Source organism: Thalia democratica, chromosome 8, assembly GCF_965202585.1.
Source record: "Thalia democratica chromosome 8, ktThaDemo2.hap1.1, whole genome shotgun sequence".
NCBI lineage: Eukaryota > Metazoa > Chordata > Thaliacea > Salpida > Salpidae > Thalia > Thalia democratica.
The window spans coordinates 20,265,561-20,289,982 of NC_139172.1; the positions used below are offsets into that span (position 1 = coordinate 20,265,561).

A 24,422-nucleotide genomic window follows, 5' to 3' on the forward strand; every position below is an offset into this window, starting at 1 on the left:
TTACTATTGATACTATTTTAGTAGTTTTAATAAAGCTTGTGAAATGAGAAAAAAACTTAAAACTTTTATTTAAATTAGGGTTTATTTATAAATTATAAGGGTTTATTTTAATTTTTAGACTTGCTAACAAATTGTTTTAATTTATATTAAAAATTTACTAAAACTATCTAAAAATTTCAAAACCTGGTTTGTAAATCAAAACAAAAACTAAAATCCTAATGTTTTGATTGTGTTATAAAGACAAGAAATATTGTTGTTTATAAACAAATTATAAGCCATAAACTATAAAAAGATAGTTAAAACCTTTCTGAAATAGTTTTCGTTTATAGATTAAAGTAAGAACCTATGTCAAAAAAGTCTAAACTTTGCTTTAATAGCTTAAAATTTTATAATACTTTTAAAAATATTATTTTTATTTGTACTATATTTGATTGATATAGCACGTTTAATACTTTTAAGCAATTGTATTTAAATAAGAAAAGTATCGCTAGCTAACATTTTTGAAAGGTAATAAACTTACAAAATTATCAATAATTTTTTTATATATTTTTACTTAAAATTATTTATTTTTCACAGCTATACAGTCTTTGCAAAATGTTTTGAACGTATAAAAAATAAACGTAATTTATAATGACGAAAAGAACCAAGAAAAGTATGTTGTTTTGATTTTAATTAAACTTAAATTATGTTTTATTCAAAACATAAATATTACCTATCTTTTTCTATCCAGTTTAATAAAATATGCTGTTGTTAATCTTTTATTTTTTGCTTTTACCAGCATTTGTTTAAGTATATAAGGTTAAATTAATTAAGGTAAGTATCATTTAATCGTTAATAAAATAAAAAGCAAAATAAATGTTTATAAAAGTTTACAGCCTATAAAAAAACTTATAAATGTGCTAGTGTTAATAACAACTTAAACAACTTAACTTTATTACTTTTTTAAAAATTTATATGAATAAGTTCTTTTAGAATTTACTAGTTACAGTTTTTATATTTAATACAAGTTCGTATAAGTATTAAGAACTAATACATTTAATGAATAATCTATAACTATATGTGAGGAAACAAAATCCTTAGACAATTAATTAATTTCTACTATAGAATATCAGTAAAGAACAAAAACAGTTTAAGTATAGAAAACTTTGTTATTATAAATATGTTACAGATTGTTTTTCAAAACCTTTGAAATACTTTTTGATAAACACAAAATAACTAAAACATCTTTTCCAAACTTTTAAAGATACATACAGTAAACAGATTTTTACTGACCTTTTGATAGGTATTGTGTTAGTTAGTAACTAGACAGACGTTTATTTTTCAAGGTGCACAAACAAGTAAAACTAACAGAGTATTTCAACAGATTAAAACAAAATGTAACTTTAAATGGCAACTTAGTTCAAATTAAACATAAATAAAAGAGTATTTTTTACTTTAATACATTTAAAATATTTTACAATTAATACTAAAAACATGTGTATGTAGGTTTTTAAATTTTATACATAACTTTTAAATACAGTTTGTTTTGTATAATTTGTTAGTGTTTTATATTTTTAACTGTTTTTTAACTTTATAAATAGCCTTATATAATTATAACAGAAAATGAGAGTAAAGAATATGATAACGAATCATTTATAAATGATGCTGAAGACGATGATGTAAGTTAAGAAATAAAAAATCTATTTTATAACTTGAGTTTTTTTAATAAAAGATACTTAAAAAAATTGTAATAAGAGAGTCCGATTGAAGGTGTGTCTTCTAATATTTGCTGAGTCAGAAATTTTTTTAGCTTGTTTTGTTTATACCCTTATCCCTAACCAACCTTACCCAAACGTATTAAAAATTAATTTAAAGCTAAATTTTCAATTACTAAAATTACAAACAAAATAAAACTTTTTTGCTAGTTCAGCAAATATTAGGTGAAACACCGAAGTGCTTCATTAAGACTGTAACAAAGTCCTAAAAAAGTAATTTTGCATAAAGTTTTATTTTGGTACAATGCTTTTTTTTTCTTTATCAAACTCTAAAAACTTTTAATTATTAATGATATCTTTGAATATGATAAATAATGCAAACTTATTTACAGTTTGTTTGACTTTTTTGCATATAATTTAATCTGTAAGGACAAAGTTACACATACTTATCCTAAAAATAAACACCTTTATTAATTAAAACATCTTATTAACAGTAAATACGTATTAAAATTTATAAAGATTATATGTAAACTAAAACAAAACTTGTTTGAACATTCAAAATTTATAAGTAAACTTTTAATTTTTTAATGTGTTTAAAACTAAACTTTTTTTTAACCTTTGAAGCTACTAAATAATTTTAGTTATTACTAACAAGTATTGTACAGCCAAAATGTTAAGTTGAAATTAAATAAGGTAAGATTTAGCATTCGAATTATAGCAAGTTTCTGTTAAATTCTTTTTTAAATAATGATTATAATCAAATAACACAAATTAACAGAAACCTACAGCGGTAGTAAAGAGAGTGACAAATCTTAGTAGAGCTGTAAGCAGATGGCAAGACCTTGTTACTAGAAGACGCTACAGGGCTGTAAATAACTTCATTGGAGGTAATTTTTTGTAACCCTTGAGTATACTGCCTTTTTTCACGTTGATTTTTTAATGTTTGGAAATAAAAACAATCAACAACACTAATAAAAAAGTAACAATTAAAAAAAAAGTGTTTTACTTGTTAATATAAAGTTTTGTTAAGCTTATAAGGCAAAAAAAATAATTTGTTTTATTTGTCTAGTGATTTATGTCATTGTTAAAATTTTTTTATATTGCTAAAAAATCTAAAAGTTTAAAAAAAATGTTAGTATTGAATACATAAACTATAATTTTTAAAGCAAGTATAGCAACCTTTTAGTAGTAATAAACCCTGAAATTCTAAATCGTAGGCGGTTTTAAACTTTAAAAAATAAATTGTTTTTTTGATACACAGAAACAAAACTGTTTTTTTTAACACAGAAAATGAAGCTTATCCTACTGTTTTGGAAGAAGACCTGAAGTCTTCGAATTTTAACAAAAATTACGCTCAAGAAAAGAAAAATAGAGACTTAATTTCTTACTTTATCGGACTGGACAAAAGTTGTCATGAAAATGATGAAGTTAATTTTTTTTTTGAAAAAACTAAAGTTATATTTAGTTTTGATTTATTTTATACATGACTGTTTCACGAATTTTTCAATTAATAAACTTCAATATACAAAAAAAAAACTTTTACTAATATTCTTTTTACCACCAGAAAAGTTTATATTATACAACAAACTGCGTTAATAATAAGCAATTTTAAAAAAACATTGTTTCTCAGGTCGATTTGGATTATTTAGAAACTTTACTTTCAGGAGAAGTTAAAGCTGATATAAACTTCACTGATAAATACGGACAGACAGTTCTTCATGAGGTAAACTGAACCAGTAACTGCTATTAAGTATATATCTATTAGAAACAAAAACAGTTATCTTTAAATTTTGTTTATAATGTTTAATATCTCTGCAAAGGTACCATTTGTCTATTAGACATTTTGTTATTTTTACATATGGTAAGACTAACGATATAGATGTCCTGGACAAGACGTTAAATGGTATCCGTAGTGTGTGACTCGATAACCGAAAGGTTCTTCAGGCACCAGGTCCTTGGACCAAACTTTTGAGCAACTTTTTCTCGTTCAATAAGTTATAATTATGTGTATAATTACACAGTTCTAATCGTTAAATATTTCTTCTTAGTTTTTTTAATTTAAAAAAAATCTTAGAAATAAATTAAAACATTTTTGTAAAAAAGTACTAAAAATTTTGTAATATTTTTATTATATAAATATAGGCGGCAAGAGAATGGCATCCCAATGTTGCAAGCTTTCTTATTGATAATAATGCCAATGTAAACGCTAAAGACTCGTTAGTTTTTTATATATTGCTGATAAAATTTCTAGTTAAGCACATATAAATAATAAAACATACGGTATTTGATGCTTTTTTAAACAAATTATATGTTTTTGCAAAAATTAACTCTCAAATTTTAAAGTATAGTTTTTACAAAAGACGTTTAGACTAAAGTATGTACTGTGCATACTTAACTTTTTTGTTGTGAAAAAATAGACAAGGTATTAAGTGATAACTTTAAGTAAACTTTAAACATTAGATACGGAAGAACACCTTTACATGTAGCGGCTGCCACAGACTTCGGTGAGATGGTAGAACTTCTACTAAACGCCGGAGGTATGTTTAATACATTTACCAAAAAAACTTTTTTGCATACCTTTAATTAATAAGATATATAACCAATTTATAAAAGTTAGCTAAAACTTTTTCATTAGAATATTCTTTTATAATTTAACAGCCTACATAGAATCTCTAGCGAAAGGGGAACAAACTCCTCTGCATTACGCAGCAGGTAATGATGCTGTGAAGTCACTGAAAGTTCTGTTGGACCAAAGTGCCGATAAGGAGGCAAAAGATTACAAATTGAGAACACCTTTACATCTTGCCGCAGAACTAGGTGTTTCTTGTTAATAAGCATTAATTATAAAATAATCTAAACACAATTAAAAGGTGCTATATTACTTGTTATCTATTTTCTAGCTTATTTTGAGGCTGTATGTTTTGTTTTTACGAAAATATCGCTTTTTTAGTGTTTCAAAAAATAATTGTTTAGCAAGAAAATCACGCTTTACATATAGTTTTACAGTTTTTAAATTAAATGAAAGTAATACAATTTCATAAAAAAGACACCAAACATATAATTATATAAATTTTTTAATCAGATAGAAGTGAAACTGCAAAAGAACTGGTAGAAAGAGGTGCGAAAGTAGCAGTGACAGACATAACAGGCTACAAATGCATCACCCACATGATAATTAAAATGGCACCAGTAGTTAGTTATAATTTTTTTAATTACAATTTATAGTTTAAAATTACCAAATTACCTGAACAAACTTAATAAACTTTCAAAACACGTGCTGTAATTCTTAATAATTATAAATTTTATTTTCAAAGCTAAAATCATTATACTAAATTACAGGCTAAAATAGCTCTAGACAAGTTTCACAGAAAAGACAAGCGTAACAGAAAGCAATTCTATCAGCTCAGTCATCTCGAAGTCGATGATTCTTTTTGTTAGTTAAATTTGTATTTGAAAAGTTACTAAGTAGTTTTTGAAAAACATAAAACTACATTGCACTCACAAAAAGTTTTTACAAAAACTTCTTTTATAATAACATTTGTAAAGTGTAATGATGTATGTAAGTAATGTTACAACTTGTAGAACTTTTTCTAAGTTTATTTATAGAATTTATCAATATTTTAATAAGTTAAATTAAGCAGCTTGCTTTTATATCTATGTTGTCATTCACATTTTAGAATTTATTATCAAAGTTTTATAAAAATTTTAAATATATTTCTACTTTTAATTTCGACACAAACGCATTCTTTTAAAAGTAATTTATAGTAATTTAAGAAGACTACAATAACACCTCTTAAAATAAAAAACCCTAACTAATTTTTCAATGTTTTTTATTTTCTGTGCAAAAATTAAACTAACTTCACCTTAAGTAAGAGACGTAATCTACAAAAGAATTTAGAGCTCTTTTTTTTTTTATTTTAGTCTTCTAATCTACAAAGTTTTTCTTACTTTAACGACGAAAGTCTTTAAAAAAATATAATGTTAAAAATAATTATTTAAATAATTTTAAAGTGTAAAACATAACTTAAAAAACTATTTATATTTTTAGACGAAAGTTCAAAAATTGGGTTTGATGAAAATTCACTTAGTGAAGAATCAGAACTGTGTCTTGCCAAATCACCTGTAAGCTTTGACTGTATGAAGTTTTGTATTTTAAAAGTTTTAGGAAGCCTTTGTTTGTACAAAATTAAACGTCTTTTTCTAAAAAAAATTTAATGAGAAGTTTTGCTAATCTTTTTTTATAGTTCAATAGTCATTTTGTTCTAACTATTTAGAAACTAAAATGAACTATTTGTTTTTAAGAACGTTTTAAGATTAAATAATATAAAAAATTAAAAACTCTAAATTTCAAATAAAAATTTAACTTTTATATTTATGCGCTAATTTACTTCATTTTATTTAGCTTGAAGCTATAGTTGAGCATCATCAGATAGATCTCATACTCCACCCAGTTATAGCAAGATTGATTGATGTTAGGTGGGAACAGTTTGGAAGGTAAAAACATCTACAGTTTTGTAATATTGAGTTTAGCTGTAAAACTTTACTATTTGTTTATTTAACATCTTTTTAGATTTTATGAAATATTTTAAAAACTACTTAATGTTGATAAGGTTAGCTTACAAATATTTTGACAGACGAGTAGCGTGGTGGAACCTTTTACTAAATGTTTTGTATGTTATTGTGTGGACAGTGGTCGCTGTTTATGTTCCCTGGTACATTAGACCCCAGTACAGCTTTCCACAAGTCAGCAGTTTGTTAATTAATATACTTTTTTACAACAACAAAAACACAAAAACAGTTGTCAAAAAACTAAATTATTTGAAAATTAATTAGTTTAACAAAAACTAATTAATTAACATTACTGTAGTTTTCATATCAACTTCTTCTTTTTTCTGTAATTGTTTTATCGTTTACATCACTGAGAAAGAAATATTTTTTAATGTAATAGTTTTATAAGTCTAAGAAGTTTCATATATACTTTTAACCGACCAAACAATTGTTAAGTTGTTATAACATAAATTAAAAACATATTTGTAACTAAAGTTCGATTTCTGTTTAGTTTGAAACGTTTTAAACCTTAATCATGTTTTAACAAATAAAAAAGATTATTAATAACCTTAAATAAAGTTTATACTGTTTTATTTTTTGATAACATTTTTAAATAGGATGGAGCTAGAATAGCATTTCTAATAATAGGAACTCTGTTCAGCGTTTATTTTATGATAACTGAGATAATGGAAGTTTTAAAATCGAGAAAGAAATTCGAGGAATGGAAAGAATGGCGACTGTTAGAAATTAAAAAAGATATTCACAACTGCCATCCAAAATGGCCTGATGTTAGAGAAGAAATAGTTTTTATATATATTGTATCTTTTAATGAAACAAGTTATACACTTAGAGACAATCTTTTAGCAATACTTAATTCAAAACTAGTTATACTTCGCTTTATACGAAAATACTTATCTGTATTTCTACTTTTGAAAGTCTTGTAATTAAACATTCTTAAAATTTTAAACTAGTTACACAAGTGTTTCTAACTTAAAATCGTAAACTATACTTTTTATAACAAATATTCTTTGCTTAGTATTTGTGCATAACCTTTATTATTAAGTATAAATATTTTAAGTTACTTTTAGGAACGAGAATATTTGTTAGGAGAAATTAGGATAATACAAGATTCTGTACCTTCTTACTTTAAAGACTGGTGGAACTATTTCGATTTGATGGTCTACATGTTAACTTTTTTAGTACTGGTTGGTAAAGTGTTTGGTTATGTTTTACTTTGCATTTCTAAGTTTTACATGTATACATTAATTACTATATATAATAGGTTATAATAACTAAAACTTCATCTTTTGATTTTATAACGGATCTAATAGCTCGAATTAACTTAATAACTTGAAATTAGTAAAACTCAATAAATTTTTTATTACATAACTTTAGAGCAGGGTTTCCCAAAGTGGGCCATAAGACTTTCTTGAGGGCTAATTTAGATATTTAATGGGCATAAGCTTCATAAGGGCCAAAAGGGGATCATGAGGCTATAATTTGAAAACTACACTTGATATTCTCGACTTGATGATGAAAAGCAAAAAAAAAGTCTCTGGCGTAAATAATATAAGTTTTATGAGAGAGGGGTCTAAAGCTTGTAACTTCTTCAAGAGGGTTTTATGTTAAAAGTTTTGGAAACCCTGCTTAGGAGTGTTACCTATGTGTAAGTTATATATTTCAAAACCTTTTTTTTACAGTTTTACTTACAGTACATTCAACTAAACTTTTAAGTACTTGTTGGGATTTAATTTTTAACATACTAAACAGTAAAGTATATACTAAACCGAAGATTGAACTAATTTTGAAAAACTAGATTAACCAATTCATATAATCAAGTTGATAGTAACTATCTAAAATACTTAATATACATACATGATAACAAAAGCTAAAAGTCAACTAATAATAGAAAACTTAATTCTTTTTTTATATTATGCGAATGATTTAATAGATTGCTTTTGTAGTTATCGATGTCACTGCTAAATGTATTTTAAGCTACAAAGCCTACCAAAAAACAATCTATCCGTATTATCTTTGTTGTTTAAAGTGAAACCGGAAACTACTTAAGCAAACTAAAAAGTCAATCGTATACTCTTAATCTTCAATTTAACTTATTTTATTTTTATAAAAAATTTTTTATTATACAAGTATATACTTTTATATATAGCATTACTAGTAATGCAATTAATTTCAAACACAAGCGAATCGCTAAAATGATGAAAACTGTATAACATCAGCTGTAATATATTTCATCAGATCATACACGTTATTGATGTGTTGGACACAAACCCAGTACCAATGTGCTGCAAATTTGACGGCTCAACTTGTAATAACGGATCTTACACGGTGTGCTTGGAAGAAAACTCTTACGTTAATAACAAGAGCATAACGGTGTGGCTGAACAGAATATTCGTCATCATGATCATTTTTATGTGGCTTCGGTTGATGAAATATTGCAGAGCTTTTAGGTAGATTCATAAAGTATGTTTTAATGAAGTATCATTAAAAATTATCTTATTTTTTTAGGCAACTTGGACCGTTTATTGTAATGTTATCAAAAATGGGATCGGATATATTACGATTTCTTTATTTATACTTGGAATTTCTAATCCCATTCTCCGTTTCCTTTTGGATGATTTTCGGTTCGTAAGATAATTTTAAAGAAACGTTTTTTTTGAAACATAAGTTTAATTTTCATATTAAATATTTTTAACTGTTTTGGAATTCTACTAATAAGTTGATTTTAAAATAACCTATTCTTAGTTTTAAGTCATTTGTCCTTTACTAATAGTTTTTAATCTACTTTTTATAAAATATACTGTTTAGTATTTTTATTAAACTCGAACTGATTATCTAAAATGTATTTTTATTTATTTAACATTTATTTTAAAAAATTTCTAGTTAACTTTCCACATATTTAAAGTAAAATTGCTGAGTTTAAAGTTATAACACAATAAAAAACTTCACTTATTTTATTTATCACCTTTTTTTGGATTACTTGTTTTTAATTATTTTTATGATATATTAACAACTAAAATCATTGTAAATATCTACTATAAAGGTGGTTTGTCTTTTATCCCAACTATGTTACGAGTTGATCGGGTTATAGTTTCACTTTACCGTCTCACTTTGGTCGATGACTACCAATTTGACGAGATGACTTCATACGATGTAGTGATGGGATACTTTCTTATAATATCATTTTCGTTCTTGAGCGCCATCTTGTGCTTAAACTTGTTGATTGCCCTTTTATCTGACACTTTTATGAGGTTAGCTTTCAAGTTTGTTGTCATTTATGTAAAAACGACCTGTTTAAATAAAAAAACTATTTAAGTTTGTTGGTAAGATTCAAAGAAAAAAAAGATTTATACTAAGTTTTTGGTACAAACTTATTTTAAATTTATTTTTAGCTTTTTCAACTAGATTTTTTGGTTAGCCTTCATTATAAATTTAATATATTAATGGTATAAGTTAAATAACTAAACTACTTTAAAAAAAAATTTATTGTCAAAAAAAACTAACTATCTACTTAACTAAGAAATTTAAAAGAATTTTGTTTTTTTTTTTTTTAAGAATAATGTAAGTAAAACGAGTACTTAAACTGTGTAAGCTCTTTCACAACTATTTTATCTTTTTTTTTAAGAGTATACGACAATGCAAGGGCAAATGCAGTTATGCAACAAGCATCCTTACTACTAAGCTTTCAAGACTCTGAAAGAAAGAAAAGATTCCAAATGTTTGTTCTTTGTACAAATATATAGCTTTTATTTCAAAGTACATTAATATTTAGGTGATTGAAAGGTTTTTGACCAGCTTATAAAAAGTTAATAAAAAGATTCTTTAACATGAAATTTTTACTCGAAACTGTTTCATTATTTATATTTTTACTTAAAAAGATCTTCTCTTTTTTGATAAACTTCCAGTAGTCAATGAACTATTTCAGAGTTTTCTTGTTGTAATACAGTTGTAAATTTTTTCACTTAACTGACTTAAGTATTTTGAATACTAAAAGGTAATATTTGTTTAAAGGTATTTAAAAGAGCATTGCAATCCAGAAGAACAAATTTATGACGATGACGTAACAGACAGTGACCAACAAAACCTGCAGAAAGTAACCATCCAGATAAAAGATCAGCTAGATTTTCTCATGGATAGATTACACATTGATAAAAATTTTGATGATGAAGAAGTTTGTGTTTTTATGATGCACTTTAATTATATTAAAACCTATGTAAAAAAAAAATTAACTTTTAATTACTTTAATTTTATGCCTGTGTTTCAAATTTACACTTTTTTTTACTTAAATTGCAATTAGTTGTTTGCCTAATTAACATAAAATAATTTGCTTGAATAGAATGATTTCGATGAGAAAAGCATCAAAACATCTGCACCGCGACAAAATCAAGTAATTTTGTATATATACGCAGTTTTAGTACAAAATAGTTTATATTTTACAAAAAAAAATTGAAATATCTTAATGACAAAAGCTTTCTCTACACACTGAACTTTTTTTTATATAAATTTTATAAGAATACTTAAAGGAGCAAGCGCAAAACTTTCTTCACGTGTGAAAATTTTGTCGCTAGATAATTAAATGTTGAAATTATTTACTATATTTTGTTGCAATTAAGTCTTTCTAACTACTTTAAACCTTACTACATTTTCTCTATCGCTACTTCACCTAGGCCAAAAATTTACTATTACTTTAAGTTTTTTTAATTTAAGTGAAATATGTATAAAGTTTCCAAAAAAGTAGTTAAAACATAAATAGGATAAATAAACAATGAAAATGTGTTGATTTAGTTTGATTATATTTCTAATTTTATAAGTAACAAAACTAATTCATGTTTAATATCAAAAAATAAATAACACTGTAGCTATAATAAAATTTGAAATAATCAAAATTTTATTTAGTTCGTGTCTACTTTTGCATAATTTTTTATCTATTTTTACATGCTCCAAGTTCTAACATTTATACAAAAATGTTACTTTTACTTATAATTTTGTTGTTAAGAACTAAGTTATTTTTAAATTTTGTTATTACACTTGTAGCTATTTTATATAAAAAAAAACGTTTTACAAATAAAATTATGATTACTAAATAACTTTAATGAACCAAACTAAAAGTTGTTAAACACATGAGCTCACTTAATGTGTTACACAATAGTAAATAGAATAGTTACATTCAAAGTTGTAAATATTTTTTACTTTTGACCACTATGTACACAAAAACTTTGTGTTTATTTGAATAACAAAACTTGTCTGAATTAGCTATAACTTTGATGCGTAATCTTATCATAAGGTTTAAGACTTGAAGGAAGTAAACTTACGCTATAAGTTTTTAGCTTTGTATCTTTTCAAAATGTTTTCTTCATTTTCAGTCTGCACGTTGAATATTTTTCCAAATAATTTTTGTGTTTTTTATTATTTGGTTTATGAATTTAAACTTTTTCTAGTCAAAATTTAAAGAACAGACAATTTATCGTTGTATGTTTAACGAGAACTTTACTTTACTAAGTTCATAAAAATTCACATATACAACTGATTCATTTAAATGTTGTCAATATTCCATATACTTTTGATTTTAAAAAAGTTTACAACAAAATATAAACATAAAAGGACAATAAAATGATGCAAAACGTTTCCCAATTAACAACAAAACCGAAAGGAAAATCGAACAACAGCAACACTAATGACAACCTTACTAGCAACTATTTAGAAAGTTTTTCTGCCGGTTAGATTTTCTATTTAGTTAATTTATGAAACCATCGGTGCTTATTTTAATGTAATGTAATTTCTTTTTATATTTTTATTAGTTATATAAGTCATCTATTTCAATCAATTGTAAGAAATCGAGCTATAATGTATTTATTTTAATATTTTAAATGTGTAAAGTGTTATCCAAAAACATTTAAAGTGTTTTCTTGATTTTCTAGATATATAATTATATAAACCTTAAACATATTTAGTCATTATCATACTTAAAGTTTCATATTTTTGGTAATAAAGCAAAAAGCTTCCTAAAGTTCAAGAAGTTAGTAATACTAGTAAACTTCAGTAAAACAATAAAGAACTCGTACATATTTTTTAAGTTATGGTAACAAAATACTAATATATTAGATACTAAAAGAAAGCTGAATAAAATACACAACAAAGTGGAAAATATAAAGGTGAGTATTATTTCTAAACAATAATATTTATTAAAACAAATATATTAACTCTTTATAGGGTCATTTAAGTCGTTACTATTTAATTTGTTAAAATACATAAAAAACTTTTTTTTAATTACAATATAGTATGTTCCTTTACATTTTTTAATTATGATAACATGTATTATTATACAAATTATACATTTTATACTTTGTTTTTGTACTGATTTTATCACCTTGTAAATGAAATATATTTAAAAAAAATTGTTTCGAAAAATGTCCCTTTCTTTCATTAAACTTGATAAAGTAATAAACAGTAAATAAATAAAACTTTAACTTAGAAAAGATTTTAAATCCTGTTGTAAAAACTTAGATATCCCAAAAAGCACAAGAGGAATCGTATAAAAAGCTGAGAGGAGATATTTTTGAATTGAAAGAAATATTGAATAAGCTTATTCTAAATCAAGACTCTTCAATAAGTCGCCTCAACAGTTCTATTTTGTTAACGTTCGTTAAATTTTTGAACGTTAATCTATTAATTTTACTAATTTACTTTACTTTTTCTATAAAGCGCTTTTTTTTGTAGTTAAAAAAGCAAAGTAGTATTAGTTTTATTCTTGTTATAGCTGTCCTAGAAATGACATTAAATTGTTCAGGTGTACGACTCGATAACTGAAAGATTTTTTTTTACACCAGGTCATTGGACCAAACTTTTTTAGCGTATTTTTTGTCGTTAAATAAACAATACTATAAGTTAGTTATTTTTTGTAGGAGGCCGTTGACTTCACCTGCGCCTAACTTTAATGCAAATGAAAATACTCCTAAAAATGATCTCTTTACAAGGTTGTTTTAATTAGATGACAATTTTAAATTACTTAAAGTTTATTTGATTAATTTTTTTTAATAAAACATATATAAAAAATAGAGTTTAGTACTAATATTTTTTTCATTAAAAATTTTCTTATACAATTTAAATGTAACAGAGTTTACTCTTTCAATTAAAAATTTATAATATTTAAAAACTTCGCTTACAAATTCATAAAAAAAACTAACAGAATTAGAGAAACTTCGCATGAAGACTTTATCCCTGGGTCAATTCCATCATCTAACAACAAACTTCAACCATTACCTAGTGTTGACCGGCTTCATTTGGCTGAAATTAAAGTGAAATCCGGAAATCAAAGCTCATCAAAAGCCAAAAGTGAAAAAAGTAGCGAAACTACATCAAACGCATAAATACTACTCCTACTTGTTTTGAAAAATTATTTCACTAAGTTCTAAACTAATTAAGTTGGTATATACTATGTTTAACAACAGACTTAATTAAACTGTTAAAAAATTAAGAATTTTTAATTATAAAAACATGATTCCTTTGTTATAATTTTAGTTTTTCACAGTACCAAAAAAAAATGTCAATGAATTTATTATATCAAAATACCCAATTTTTAAGACTTAAATTGTGTTTATAAAGTAAAAACCGTGCAAACTTTTGATTATTTTTATATATTCCTGCTTCTACCTAGTCTTTTTTTTTATATGCAAGTATTACAAAACCTTTTAAAAGTTGTAGAAAGAATATCATTAATCTTGCACACAATATTTTTTTAATTTACTGAAAAAGACTACATTTTTTATGTTTAAAAAGTCTTTGTTAATAAAACATAATAGTTCTTATAAAAGGTTTATTCAAAAATAATTTTTAATTAGATTAGACCTAAAAAGCTACTTTATATACAACTGTTTATTATTTTTCCATGGAAAATATTTTTTGCGTTATTAGTATAAGTAGCAGTTTTACTCTTGCACTGTTTGTGTAAACTTTTTAAAGACAGATATTATTTTTTAGTTTATTAAAAATTATGATCTGTTTTAAGGTATTTTAAGGTTTTTCATACTAATATATCATAATACATTCTTAAATTTCCAAAAAAAAGATTGGCTAAAAGTTATGAATAAAAATAATGTGAACATTTTGTTAATTATTAGTTTTACATTCTGTTTTTGTTTTTACATAAACTAGATGATAATTCAAATACTTTTAGTTTTTTTTTTTTGTAGGAATCTACATTTTATTAAAAAAAAAAATACCAAAAAATAGCTGTTAACATTACTTATTAACAAACTAAATTAGTAAACCTTAATTCAAAATACTTTATTCACATATTTTTTTTTACTAAAGAGCAAACGGAAAAGCTTTTAATCATAGAAAAATCATGTTGATAATAATCAAAGATATTCTATACTATAAAATAAGTTTGATGCATAATAAAATAGTCTGATTAAAAATAACTACACTACTTAAATTCTGATAATTAATCTAAATTTTAAAAATGTTGGTATATTTCAAGCATTATAAGATGATTAAAAAAATTCTGCAACCAATTAAGTTGTATATTTTTTTTAGTTTTTGCCGCATGTTTTCTTTTTTTAGTTAAAGTTTGTGTAAAACACCTACCCCTTTTTTTAAAGTCTGTTTTTACCGTAATGATTTATTATGCGTCTTCAATTTTAAACTTTTGTTAATTAGCTTGTGTATAAAAATAACAGAATGTTATGATTTTTTTATAGTTTTACTTCAAGGGTTCGTCCATAAAACTTCGCAATTTCAGACTGACATTCCTCGATTTAGACTGGCATTTTTCCTACTATTTTTGTTGGAAGGCTCTCAGACTATATTCTAACCAGATGAAAAAATTTGACCTATTTCATTAGTTGTAACTGCGTATTTAACTAATGATAGAACGTTTTAGTACAATTTGTATTTTTTGTTTCAAAAAATTATATTAGAAAAGCCCCTGGAATTATTGTAAACATTTTAGTTTCCTGAATTCGAATTATTATGTAACTGCTACAGATATTTTCAGTTTTTTATTTTTAGAGTTTGTTTTTAGAGCTCACTTGATCTTCAGTATTTTAATGACTTTAACTAAGTCAACACAGATACATACATATTATGATACTCTCTTTGATGAATAAATACACTCAATTATTTGCAAATGATCCTTAGTTGCATCAATTAAAAAGTATGTTACTGGTAATGAACTTAATAATATTAATCAAAACAAAATGTTTTTTTTTTTTGAAATTTAGAAAATTTCACGAGTTTATAATTGTCATGTTGCCTACAAAAATCAAAGAAATTTACTATTTAATAGTCTACTGAAAAAAAATCATTTTTGTAAGTTTTTGGAAGTTGAGGAATTTTAAATCATATAACTGACCAAAATTGACGCTTTCCAATGTTTAGTAAAAGTAAGGCTATAAAACCGAACAGCTTATTAAAAAAAATAATAATCTACTCAAAATAAAAACAAATTCTCAAATCTCTCATAAAACTCACGTTAATAATTTCAAATCATTTGAACTAATAAAAAATGACATTTTGAATTTTTTCTAAAAAAAAACTATGACTACTATATTTAACTAAAATTTACTTACATCGATATGTACACTTCTACACGTCTTATATTACTAATTAACTTGGGTTTTTGTGAGAATACGTTTTTAAATGTTAAATTGATTTTTTTAAATTACCTATTCCTTTATGTTGACTTTAATTTCTTATCTAACGTATGTTGCTTTTAAAGTGTTCGTGGTTTTATATAAACATGGACAGCAAGAAAATTAATTTTATTATTTTGCACCTAAATAAAACTTACAAAATAATTTCTAAAATATTATTTGATATTTTGTCTATAAGTAAACTAAAGTGTGTAATGTTGTCGCAAGTAAATGAGAATTAAAAATAATTATTTTTTTAATATAAATATTTGTTTCAGTTTTTATCCTAATATGAGAAAATTAATAAGTTTTTTAAGAAAAATTACTACCAATAATGCAAATTGTAAGTCAGGTATAAACGTTAAAACTACATACGAAGATTATAAATAATATAAAATCAGAGTAATACTCCTTAGTAATTTAAGAATTTTTTGTAAAGTAATAATACTAAAGTTTCTCAAATATTTCTGATATTTTGTTTTTTAATAAAAACGTAACAAAAGTATACGTCAAAATAAAATATAATTCTTATTTTACTTTTTTATTTCATCATTTTAGGTTTGATGTACTTTCAAAACTGTAAGCAAGTGAAATAATTGTTTTATTAATTTTATGTAATAGCAGTGTTTTTTATAGAAGTAAACTTTTCAAACAAGAGGAACTATTGATTGTCTTAGATAAGAAACTTAATAAGTCATAATTTAAGGTCAGTTGATATGGAGTTTTGAAATGAAGATTATTTAAGATACACAATAACAACATCAAACACTATTTCAACTTATCAATAATCTGCATAAACTGTTATTTATATCTCATTATAGCTAACGCCCATGCTTTAGGAAAATGCTAAAATATAACTTGTAGTAGTTAATTGTTAAAAAAAAAATTCATTGTAAGTAACCTTAGAAATTATTTATAAAAACTTTTAAGCCACAGAAGCTAAAATTATTTTCAAGCCTATATTTTTGTTTAATAATTAGAGTTTCATATTAATAAATATTTCTTAGTATAGCGAAAGTATTTAGATTCTTAATTTTTTTTTCATTTAAATTATTTTAATTTTATCATATGATATTTACAAAACTTATTTTGTTATACGTTTTTTACTGTTGGTACTTTTTTATAATTCACATACAATAAACTAGAGTATTAAATCATTTATAAAAAGAAATATTATATCATGGTTTATGAAATTAAAAATTTTAAGCAGCTAGTTTTTTAGAAGTTTAAAGTACGAACTAATAAAATTTAATTTTTATGTAAAATTCAATTGATTTTTTTCAATTCCGCACAAATTAATTATATAATATAAAAAAATTAATCAAATTATTTTCTAATCCTTTCTGAATTTAAAACCAATAATCGAGACCGAGACAATTTTAAAATTTATACGAAACAATACTATTACTACGTTGTCTGATAATTGGGTATATGCGTTTTTTTTTAAATTTAACATTATATTATTTAAACTAATTAAATATTAAACTATTTCAAAACTTTTGAAACCACAGATACACTTCAGAGCAATAATTAACATTTTTAATTAAATTTTGTGATCATGGAAAGTGTATCTATTTATGAGTGTAGCGTTGTTGAAAACAATGATAATAGATAAAAACCTTCAAAAATTACCTTCAAGTACAATTTGTTTATTTAAACCTAATAAATTTGATAAATAAAATCATAATTTAATATTTGAAAATGGACTAATACACAAATTATTCAAGCGCTGACAATGGCCTGACAGCAGTCGACAGCAATTTGAGCTTCAGCTTTTGCGACATCGGTTTGAGCTGCAGCTAAATCTGATTGCGCCTTTGCTAAGTTGGCTTTTGCGGCCTGCAATGCATTATTCTATCAATACTAGTATAAAGTAATCATTTATATTATATAATTGATGTGTATTGCAAATTTAATCAACTTTTAAACTCTGAAACTGAAGAGGTTAAATGCAAAATATTTAGTTAAATCATTCATGCAATAACCATAGTTAAAAAACAACATATAAAGCAGAAGTCTTTATTAGTATTAGATATACTCGACATTAGAGTTATTGAAACAAAAAATGCCAAGCATAGATAATCTAATATGAATAAAAAAGGTCTTTTAAGTATTTATTTGAAAAAAGTTAATATTATTGTTCGATTTAAAATACTTACGCTCTTTTAGTAAATTGTACATACCACAGTAGTACAAAATACCACAAACAAATATTACTATTAAAACATACTATACATGTGCAAAATAAATATAAAAACATATACAATAAATAAAGGAATTCTAAAAAGTAATTAACTATATTGTACAATTTTACTAAAAAATACTCCATAGTTTTTAAATTGTTATTTAAAATAACTAAAACATTCCACAAATTAGTGTAGTATTGTAGACAAACAGTAAGTCATATACAAAATTTAGCAGATAGCTTATCTCTAACTAATTGTGGAGCAATAATTGAAAATGATAAGTTTAACTTTTAATTATAAAAACGTAAAGCAACACTTATATTTAGAATACAAAAATAAAACAATGACAATTTAATGCATTTCCTGTAAATTACTAGATTTTTTATAGATAAAAAAAGAGGTTATTGTTATGCAAAAGAATGCTTGTTGTTAAAACTAGAGTTAGCGCTATAAATACAAATATAAGAACTAGGAGTAAAAAATCTCAGAATCGTAGTGTACACTTAAAATTTATAATTTAAGTTAAACTACAAATGAACCTTTCAAACAGCAGTTAAAGTGGTTTTAAAATAAGTTATATTGTAATGTTAAAATGTAAAACTAACATCTTTATCAAGATGATCAACTGGAACAGCCTCTTCAGCATTAACAATGACGGATGAATCCTCATTTACCGTGTAAGTTCCACTGCTTACTAAAAAATTAGTAAAATTTATTGACCTTAGAGTAGAGTACACTTGAATTGACAATTTTTTAAAGTTTAAGTAGTAAAAACTTTCTGTTTATTGGAGAACAAACTTTGTGCATACAAAATGTTATCGAGTATATGCTGATTTTATTTAAAAATTATGTTACTGGTTTTTAATTGGCATATAAAATTTTTGAAAAGATAAACTCAATTAAAGTCGGTTTTAGAAAAAAAATAACAAAAAAGTTTTTTTAACGAACTTCCCGTGCTTGGTGAAATAAATTCAAATAACAATTTTTTAAAAACTGGTTTATAAGTAGGTTAAAATTGTATTGTTATAGTTTTATGCAGCATAAAAATAAGTATTAACCGAAAAATTTTTTGGCATCTCCAGCATTTTCATAGACGGTGATCACACCTGGTGCAAGAACTCCGAGGGTTGGTACGTGGTTTGCCAACACACCAATCGATCCACTGCCAGTTGGAATGTCAATTTGTGACACATCTCCACTTGCATTGTAAAATGCCTGTCACAATTTGAAATAATTGCTACATTTTTGCTTTTGATAATGTGAGTTACTAATAGTCGAATAAATATATAATTAAAAGGTTATAAAACAATCAAAATATTTTTTCATTGAAATTTTGAAAATAAGTTTCTTAATTTTATTTCTACTATGAGATAATGCAATGCTAGCTATGTATGGAAGATACAACTATAAATTTAAAGCATATGGTTGATCTATATACCCTAAACTTCAAGTTTAAAACTAAATTATAAAAAAACAGATCAAAATCGGTCAAACATTACTTTCATATCCAAAGTTAAATATCATTACTAAAACTTAATTTTTACATTATTCAATATAAAAATTTAAAACTGTTAAGTTTTTATCAATTTTCTTTCAATAGACATTTTTGAAACTATTCTAATTATTATGAATAGCTCTGGTGTTAAGTTTTAAAACAAATTATTGATCTTATCTTGTCTGTTCAGGTTGTGAATTTCTTAATTAATTAAATATTTTTTTCCACTCTTTTAGGCAAAAAAAAGCCAGCCTTAGTGACTAAAAACTATCCTGCTTTACATTAAGCTAGCCCGAAATGGTTTGAACTAATGAGAAAATTGAAATAAAGTTATTAAGAGTAAAAAAAATTTAAACTAATACAGATAATAAAGCTTAAATATCAAAAAACACTAAAATAATAACATAACGACATTATTAAAAAGAAACTTCTAATAATTAAAAATAATCCTGAGGTGTAGGAAAATACCATAACTAGCCTCTGAGTTTTAGAAAAGTTCAAAATATCTTGTGTGTGTGTCAGCCCTGTAGTTAATAAAGTCATGGGCTTGTGTAAGACTACACATCACGCTAATTTCTGCATTATAGAATTTAAATATTAAAAATATTTTTTAAGCAACAACTTTACTTTCAAAAAACACAATTCTAGCTTATAAAAGCAGCAAGCAATAAGTATTAAGTTTATTTTTAGAACTATGACTTATTTTTTGTGGAAAACTTTTGAAACCTCACAACAATTTTTGATTAAGCTTTCTGAGGGTTTTCAATACTGTTTTATAGTACATCAAAGCACTTAAAATGTGCAATATTAAAAATGTATTAACACATTTTAGATACTAAAACAATATAATAAAGCTTTTTAGTACTTTATATTTAATTTTATTTGATTACAAAATTAAATAGAAATAAACTTTAAAAGACACAAAAACTATTAAATAACACAAAATCTTTCATTGCATACATCGGATAAGGGATGTTTAAAGTTTTTTTATTTTATCTTATGTCTAAAAGGGAATTATTAAATTTTTTAGTTGAAAACTTTATATACATAAACGTTTTATAGACAACAATTTACTTTTTATACAGCGATTAAGGTAAAAATGTAACAACTTTTGTTTAAGTGTTTTTATAAAGTTTAAAAACTATTTCTAATCTTTTAAGTTTTTTATTGTTATGAGGTTTTATAACTTTGATTTAGAAATGTTTTATTTTTATTTCATTGATAAACCATTAAAAGACAAATTACTTATATAAAATAGCTTTTTACTGTAATAGTTTTTATTTTAGTATAAATTTATTGTTTAAATACAAAAATACTATTATCTTCTACTAACAAACTTATCTATTCACAAATATTTTTTTTTAAATTATATTATTACTTATTAGGTCTATTTTACTATAACTTTATTCTTAATTTCTGTTTACTCGGAAAACATGTTTAATGCTTTCAAAATTTAGTTTTGTTTTACTCTAGGTTTATGGAACATGAGAGTCATAATCTTAAAAAACTATAAACTTTAATGCTCCAAAAATTGTAAGTTTGTTTTAATGAGAATCCTTATGTTGTGTTTAAGGGCATAGGGGGTAAATCACCCTTTTCACAATTTAACTTATTTTATTGAGTTTTAACTAAGCTACAAGTTGCTTTTTGCATATTAATCTAAACCTTAAAAGGTGCAAACTGTAAGGCAAATAACTAGAAATCACTGAAAACTTATCTCCTTCTAAGTTTTTTGTGATAAATACCTCAAACTTTCAGAAAATCTTCCTTGCAATGTTTAGAAATTTCTGCAGAAGAAATTTAATAAAAAAAACTATAACAAAAATTTCATGACAAAAACGAGAAAAAAACTTTTATTTTATTGTCATAAAACTTTTTCTGATAGAATTTTCTAAATATTGCAAGGGACATTTTCTGAAAGTTTGAGGTATTGATATCAAAAAACGCAGGAAAAGATATATTTTTATTTGAGGTATTGAAATAGTCTTTTTTTTGCGGTTTTAGTTTTTGCCTCCCATAAGATAACTATTGTTGCCTACGACTTTGGCCTGATATATCTTAAAACTTATTTTTTTATTTTTTATCTGTAAAATGCTTTTTGTAGCTTAGTTAAAACTCTAAAAAGAATCAAATTGTGAAAAAATAGATTTAACCCTACTATGCCCTTAATCAGTTTTGTTTGCGTAAATTGAAAAAATAATGGACTTATTTTTAAATAATTATTATTTAAAACTAAAATAGTTAAAATAGTTGCCAAATGTTTATTAAAAGTACTTTTGGGTCTAATATTAGTTTAAAGTTAAGTTTAAGGTAAACAAATGTCTTAAGTAGTATAACATTGAAAAGATACTGTAAAGCTACTCAAAACGTGTTTTATATATGATTGATTTTTTGTGTCAAATCAAAACTTGACTACAAAACATGTAAAAATTGTTTATATTTCCAGGTTTTTAAGTGGTTCTGTTCAAATTTTTTGTTTTCTATGTTTATCCATGTTTTCTAGTCTAAATTGCCAAATTCCAGTTTTTTTCAGGATTCCAGGTTTAGTGGCAACTTTGAATTAAACTACTATGTTTTTTATCATTCATAAAAATTACACAAAAAAACGTTTAGTATTTTTAAAAGAATACAACTATCAAAAAAACATTCATAAATGACATATTTTTTATGAAACTGAAACATGCAATATATATATAAAAATTAAGTTTATCTAAATACTAACAAAAATGGTAGTTATATGAAACTAATTTTAAGGTTGCACTAAATGTAAGTATTTTAAATTATATAAGATAAAAATCTAAAATGTAATAACTTATTCATAGGATAGAAATTATTAAAAACATTCAATTCACAATATCCCTAATAAAAAACTAAACACTAATTGACTAAATACAAAAGGTTTTTTTTTTAAACTTGGTATAACTCAAACTTTTTTATCAAATTTTTAACAAAATATGTTTAGGTCTAAAATAAAGGTGCTTTTAAAGATTTGATATTTTAAATCTTAATTCTATGTAGAAGTATTTAATCTACTTACAAGTGTTCAGTAACTTGTTTCTGACAAAAAATACATACTAATCATTTATTAGCTTATTCAGAAAAAGGTACAATAAAAAATTTACTTTTACAGTAACAAAGAGAAAGTAAAAACATATATTACAACTCATAAAATACATTAGGTATGTTGCTTAGTAAGTGATTCGTTAAAAAAACTAAAAATTTTAGAATTTAAACTTTAGATACTATTCAAGATTTTATTTTATTAAAATTATTCAACCACTCAACTTTAAAACAAAGTTTTTTTTTAAGCTTGGAAAAGTTTAAAATGCATTTAATATTTAATACTTATATAGATGAAACATTAAAGAATGACTATTTAATTTATTTAAAAAAATTTAATTATTTATTTATAGCTTAAACATTTAATATTTGTATATTTAAGCTACATTTTAAGCTGTCCTTAAATTTAGCTGAAAATATTCAAAATACATATCAAATCCATATAAAATATTGTATCATACTAGTTTTTTAACTTTACCTCAGAAGGAGAAGCAAAAGTGAAAGACATTCCAAGTTTTGCTGAAGGTGCTGCATCTGCATATGTTCTCAAAAAGTTTTGTTTGGGTAAAGCTTTTCTGAGAAAGTTTGAAATACGACCAACAGATGCCATTTTAATAATTCTAATTTTACCCAAACACCCAACTATTAACAAAATGTAGTTTAATAATTTAATATCAAGTTTTAAATTAAACATAACTTAATTTTTTATTATATAAGGTCGCCAAAGCAATTTTTCAAATTCTTTCCAGGTTTTATAAATTACTTTTTTCAAGAACAATTTTTTGGTTAAATTTTTGTAAAAAAATTAATTACAGGTTAAAAACTATTTTAAATAATATAAAAATGAAACATTGAAAAGATACTATAAAGCTTAATTAACTCAAAATTCCAAGTTTATCCGTTTTTTTTTCAAATTGCAGGTTTTCCAGGATTCCAGATTTTTTGGCAACCCTGTATATAAGCAATTCACTTTCATTTATTTATATCATTTAATTTTTGAAAATAATTCAAGCAAATAAGTACTATAATTTTTTTGTAGTAATTATACTCTTTTTTTTTTGTAATAAAAAATAAGAAGTAAAATTATGTCTGAGACCTTTTTAATTCAATTTCTTAGAAATATAGACTATTCATTCTTAAAAAAGTGAAAATTTATACCAAATTCATAATAAAACAGCAATCAAACAAAAGCACAAACATTTTATTTTTATACAACATGGGTTGTTGCCACTCTTTGAAGCTATAAAATTAGGTAGGGTAATATTAAAATAGCTTGAGTTAGCTCAAGTTTATGGTAAACAGAAAAAAAGTAGTAAGAGTACAAAACTAAAAAATAATGTCAATTAAGTTTTAATGCCTAAAACTATTGTTGTGATAACAGAAAGGAGTTAATATCAAAAAGAGAGTAAAATATTTTTATAACATTTTTAAATAATAAAAAAAATCCTTATTTTAAAAAATCCTCAAATAAGTTCAGACAAGCCTGAGTTGGTCTGAGTCAGCCTTATTGTTTTTTTTAATTTTAAACTACCCAAATTTTAAACTAAGCAGGTGGCAAAAAATCATTTAATGTCAAGATACTTTAACTCTAAAATTATGTATTTACGACTAAAAAAACCTATAACATCTTGCTATACCTAAAACATTTAACTTATAAGTCTATTACAAAAAGTCTACTACCTAGTCTATTTTTTTTTTTTTACCATTTTTTGAAACTAAAAGTAACTTTCATATTTTAACTATCAATGTTAGGGGGTTTTTGATGGGGTTCATAATTAAAGGCACAAAT

At 24.0% G+C, this 24,422-nt stretch overlaps 2 protein-coding genes across 2 annotated transcripts; one reads left to right on the top strand and one right to left on the bottom strand.

The window, feature by feature from the left end:
- The first annotated feature begins 630 nt into the window (after positions 1-630).
- LOC145842976 (uncharacterized) lies at positions 631-13,189 on the top strand. Its single transcript, XM_082950447.1, has 25 exons — positions 631-652; positions 1,600-1,658; positions 2,473-2,581; positions 2,982-3,121; positions 3,325-3,417; positions 3,837-3,910; positions 4,155-4,231; positions 4,353-4,511; positions 4,777-4,886; positions 5,034-5,127; positions 5,743-5,816; positions 6,097-6,188; positions 6,329-6,437; positions 6,860-7,030; positions 7,331-7,447; positions 8,499-8,710; positions 8,769-8,884; positions 9,304-9,511; positions 9,886-9,978; positions 10,272-10,431; positions 10,597-10,647; positions 11,862-11,976; positions 12,363-12,412; positions 12,765-12,917; positions 13,163-13,189. The coding sequence occupies exons 1-25, from the start codon at positions 631-633 to the stop codon at positions 13,187-13,189; spliced, it is 2,685 nt and encodes an 894-aa protein (XP_082806573.1).
- Positions 13,190-17,264: 4,075 nt separating this feature from the next.
- On the bottom strand, positions 17,265-23,271 carry LOC145842342 (ATP synthase F(1) complex subunit delta, mitochondrial-like). Its single transcript, XM_082949767.1, has 4 exons — positions 23,112-23,271; positions 19,137-19,293; positions 18,684-18,772; positions 17,265-17,731 (listed from the first exon to the last, which is right to left on the bottom strand). Exons 1-4 carry the CDS (start codon positions 23,241-23,243, stop codon positions 17,615-17,617), a joined length of 495 nt encoding a protein of 164 aa, XP_082805893.1. The 5' UTR covers positions 23,244-23,271; the 3' UTR covers positions 17,265-17,614.
- Positions 23,272-24,422: the final 1,151 nt, after the last annotated feature.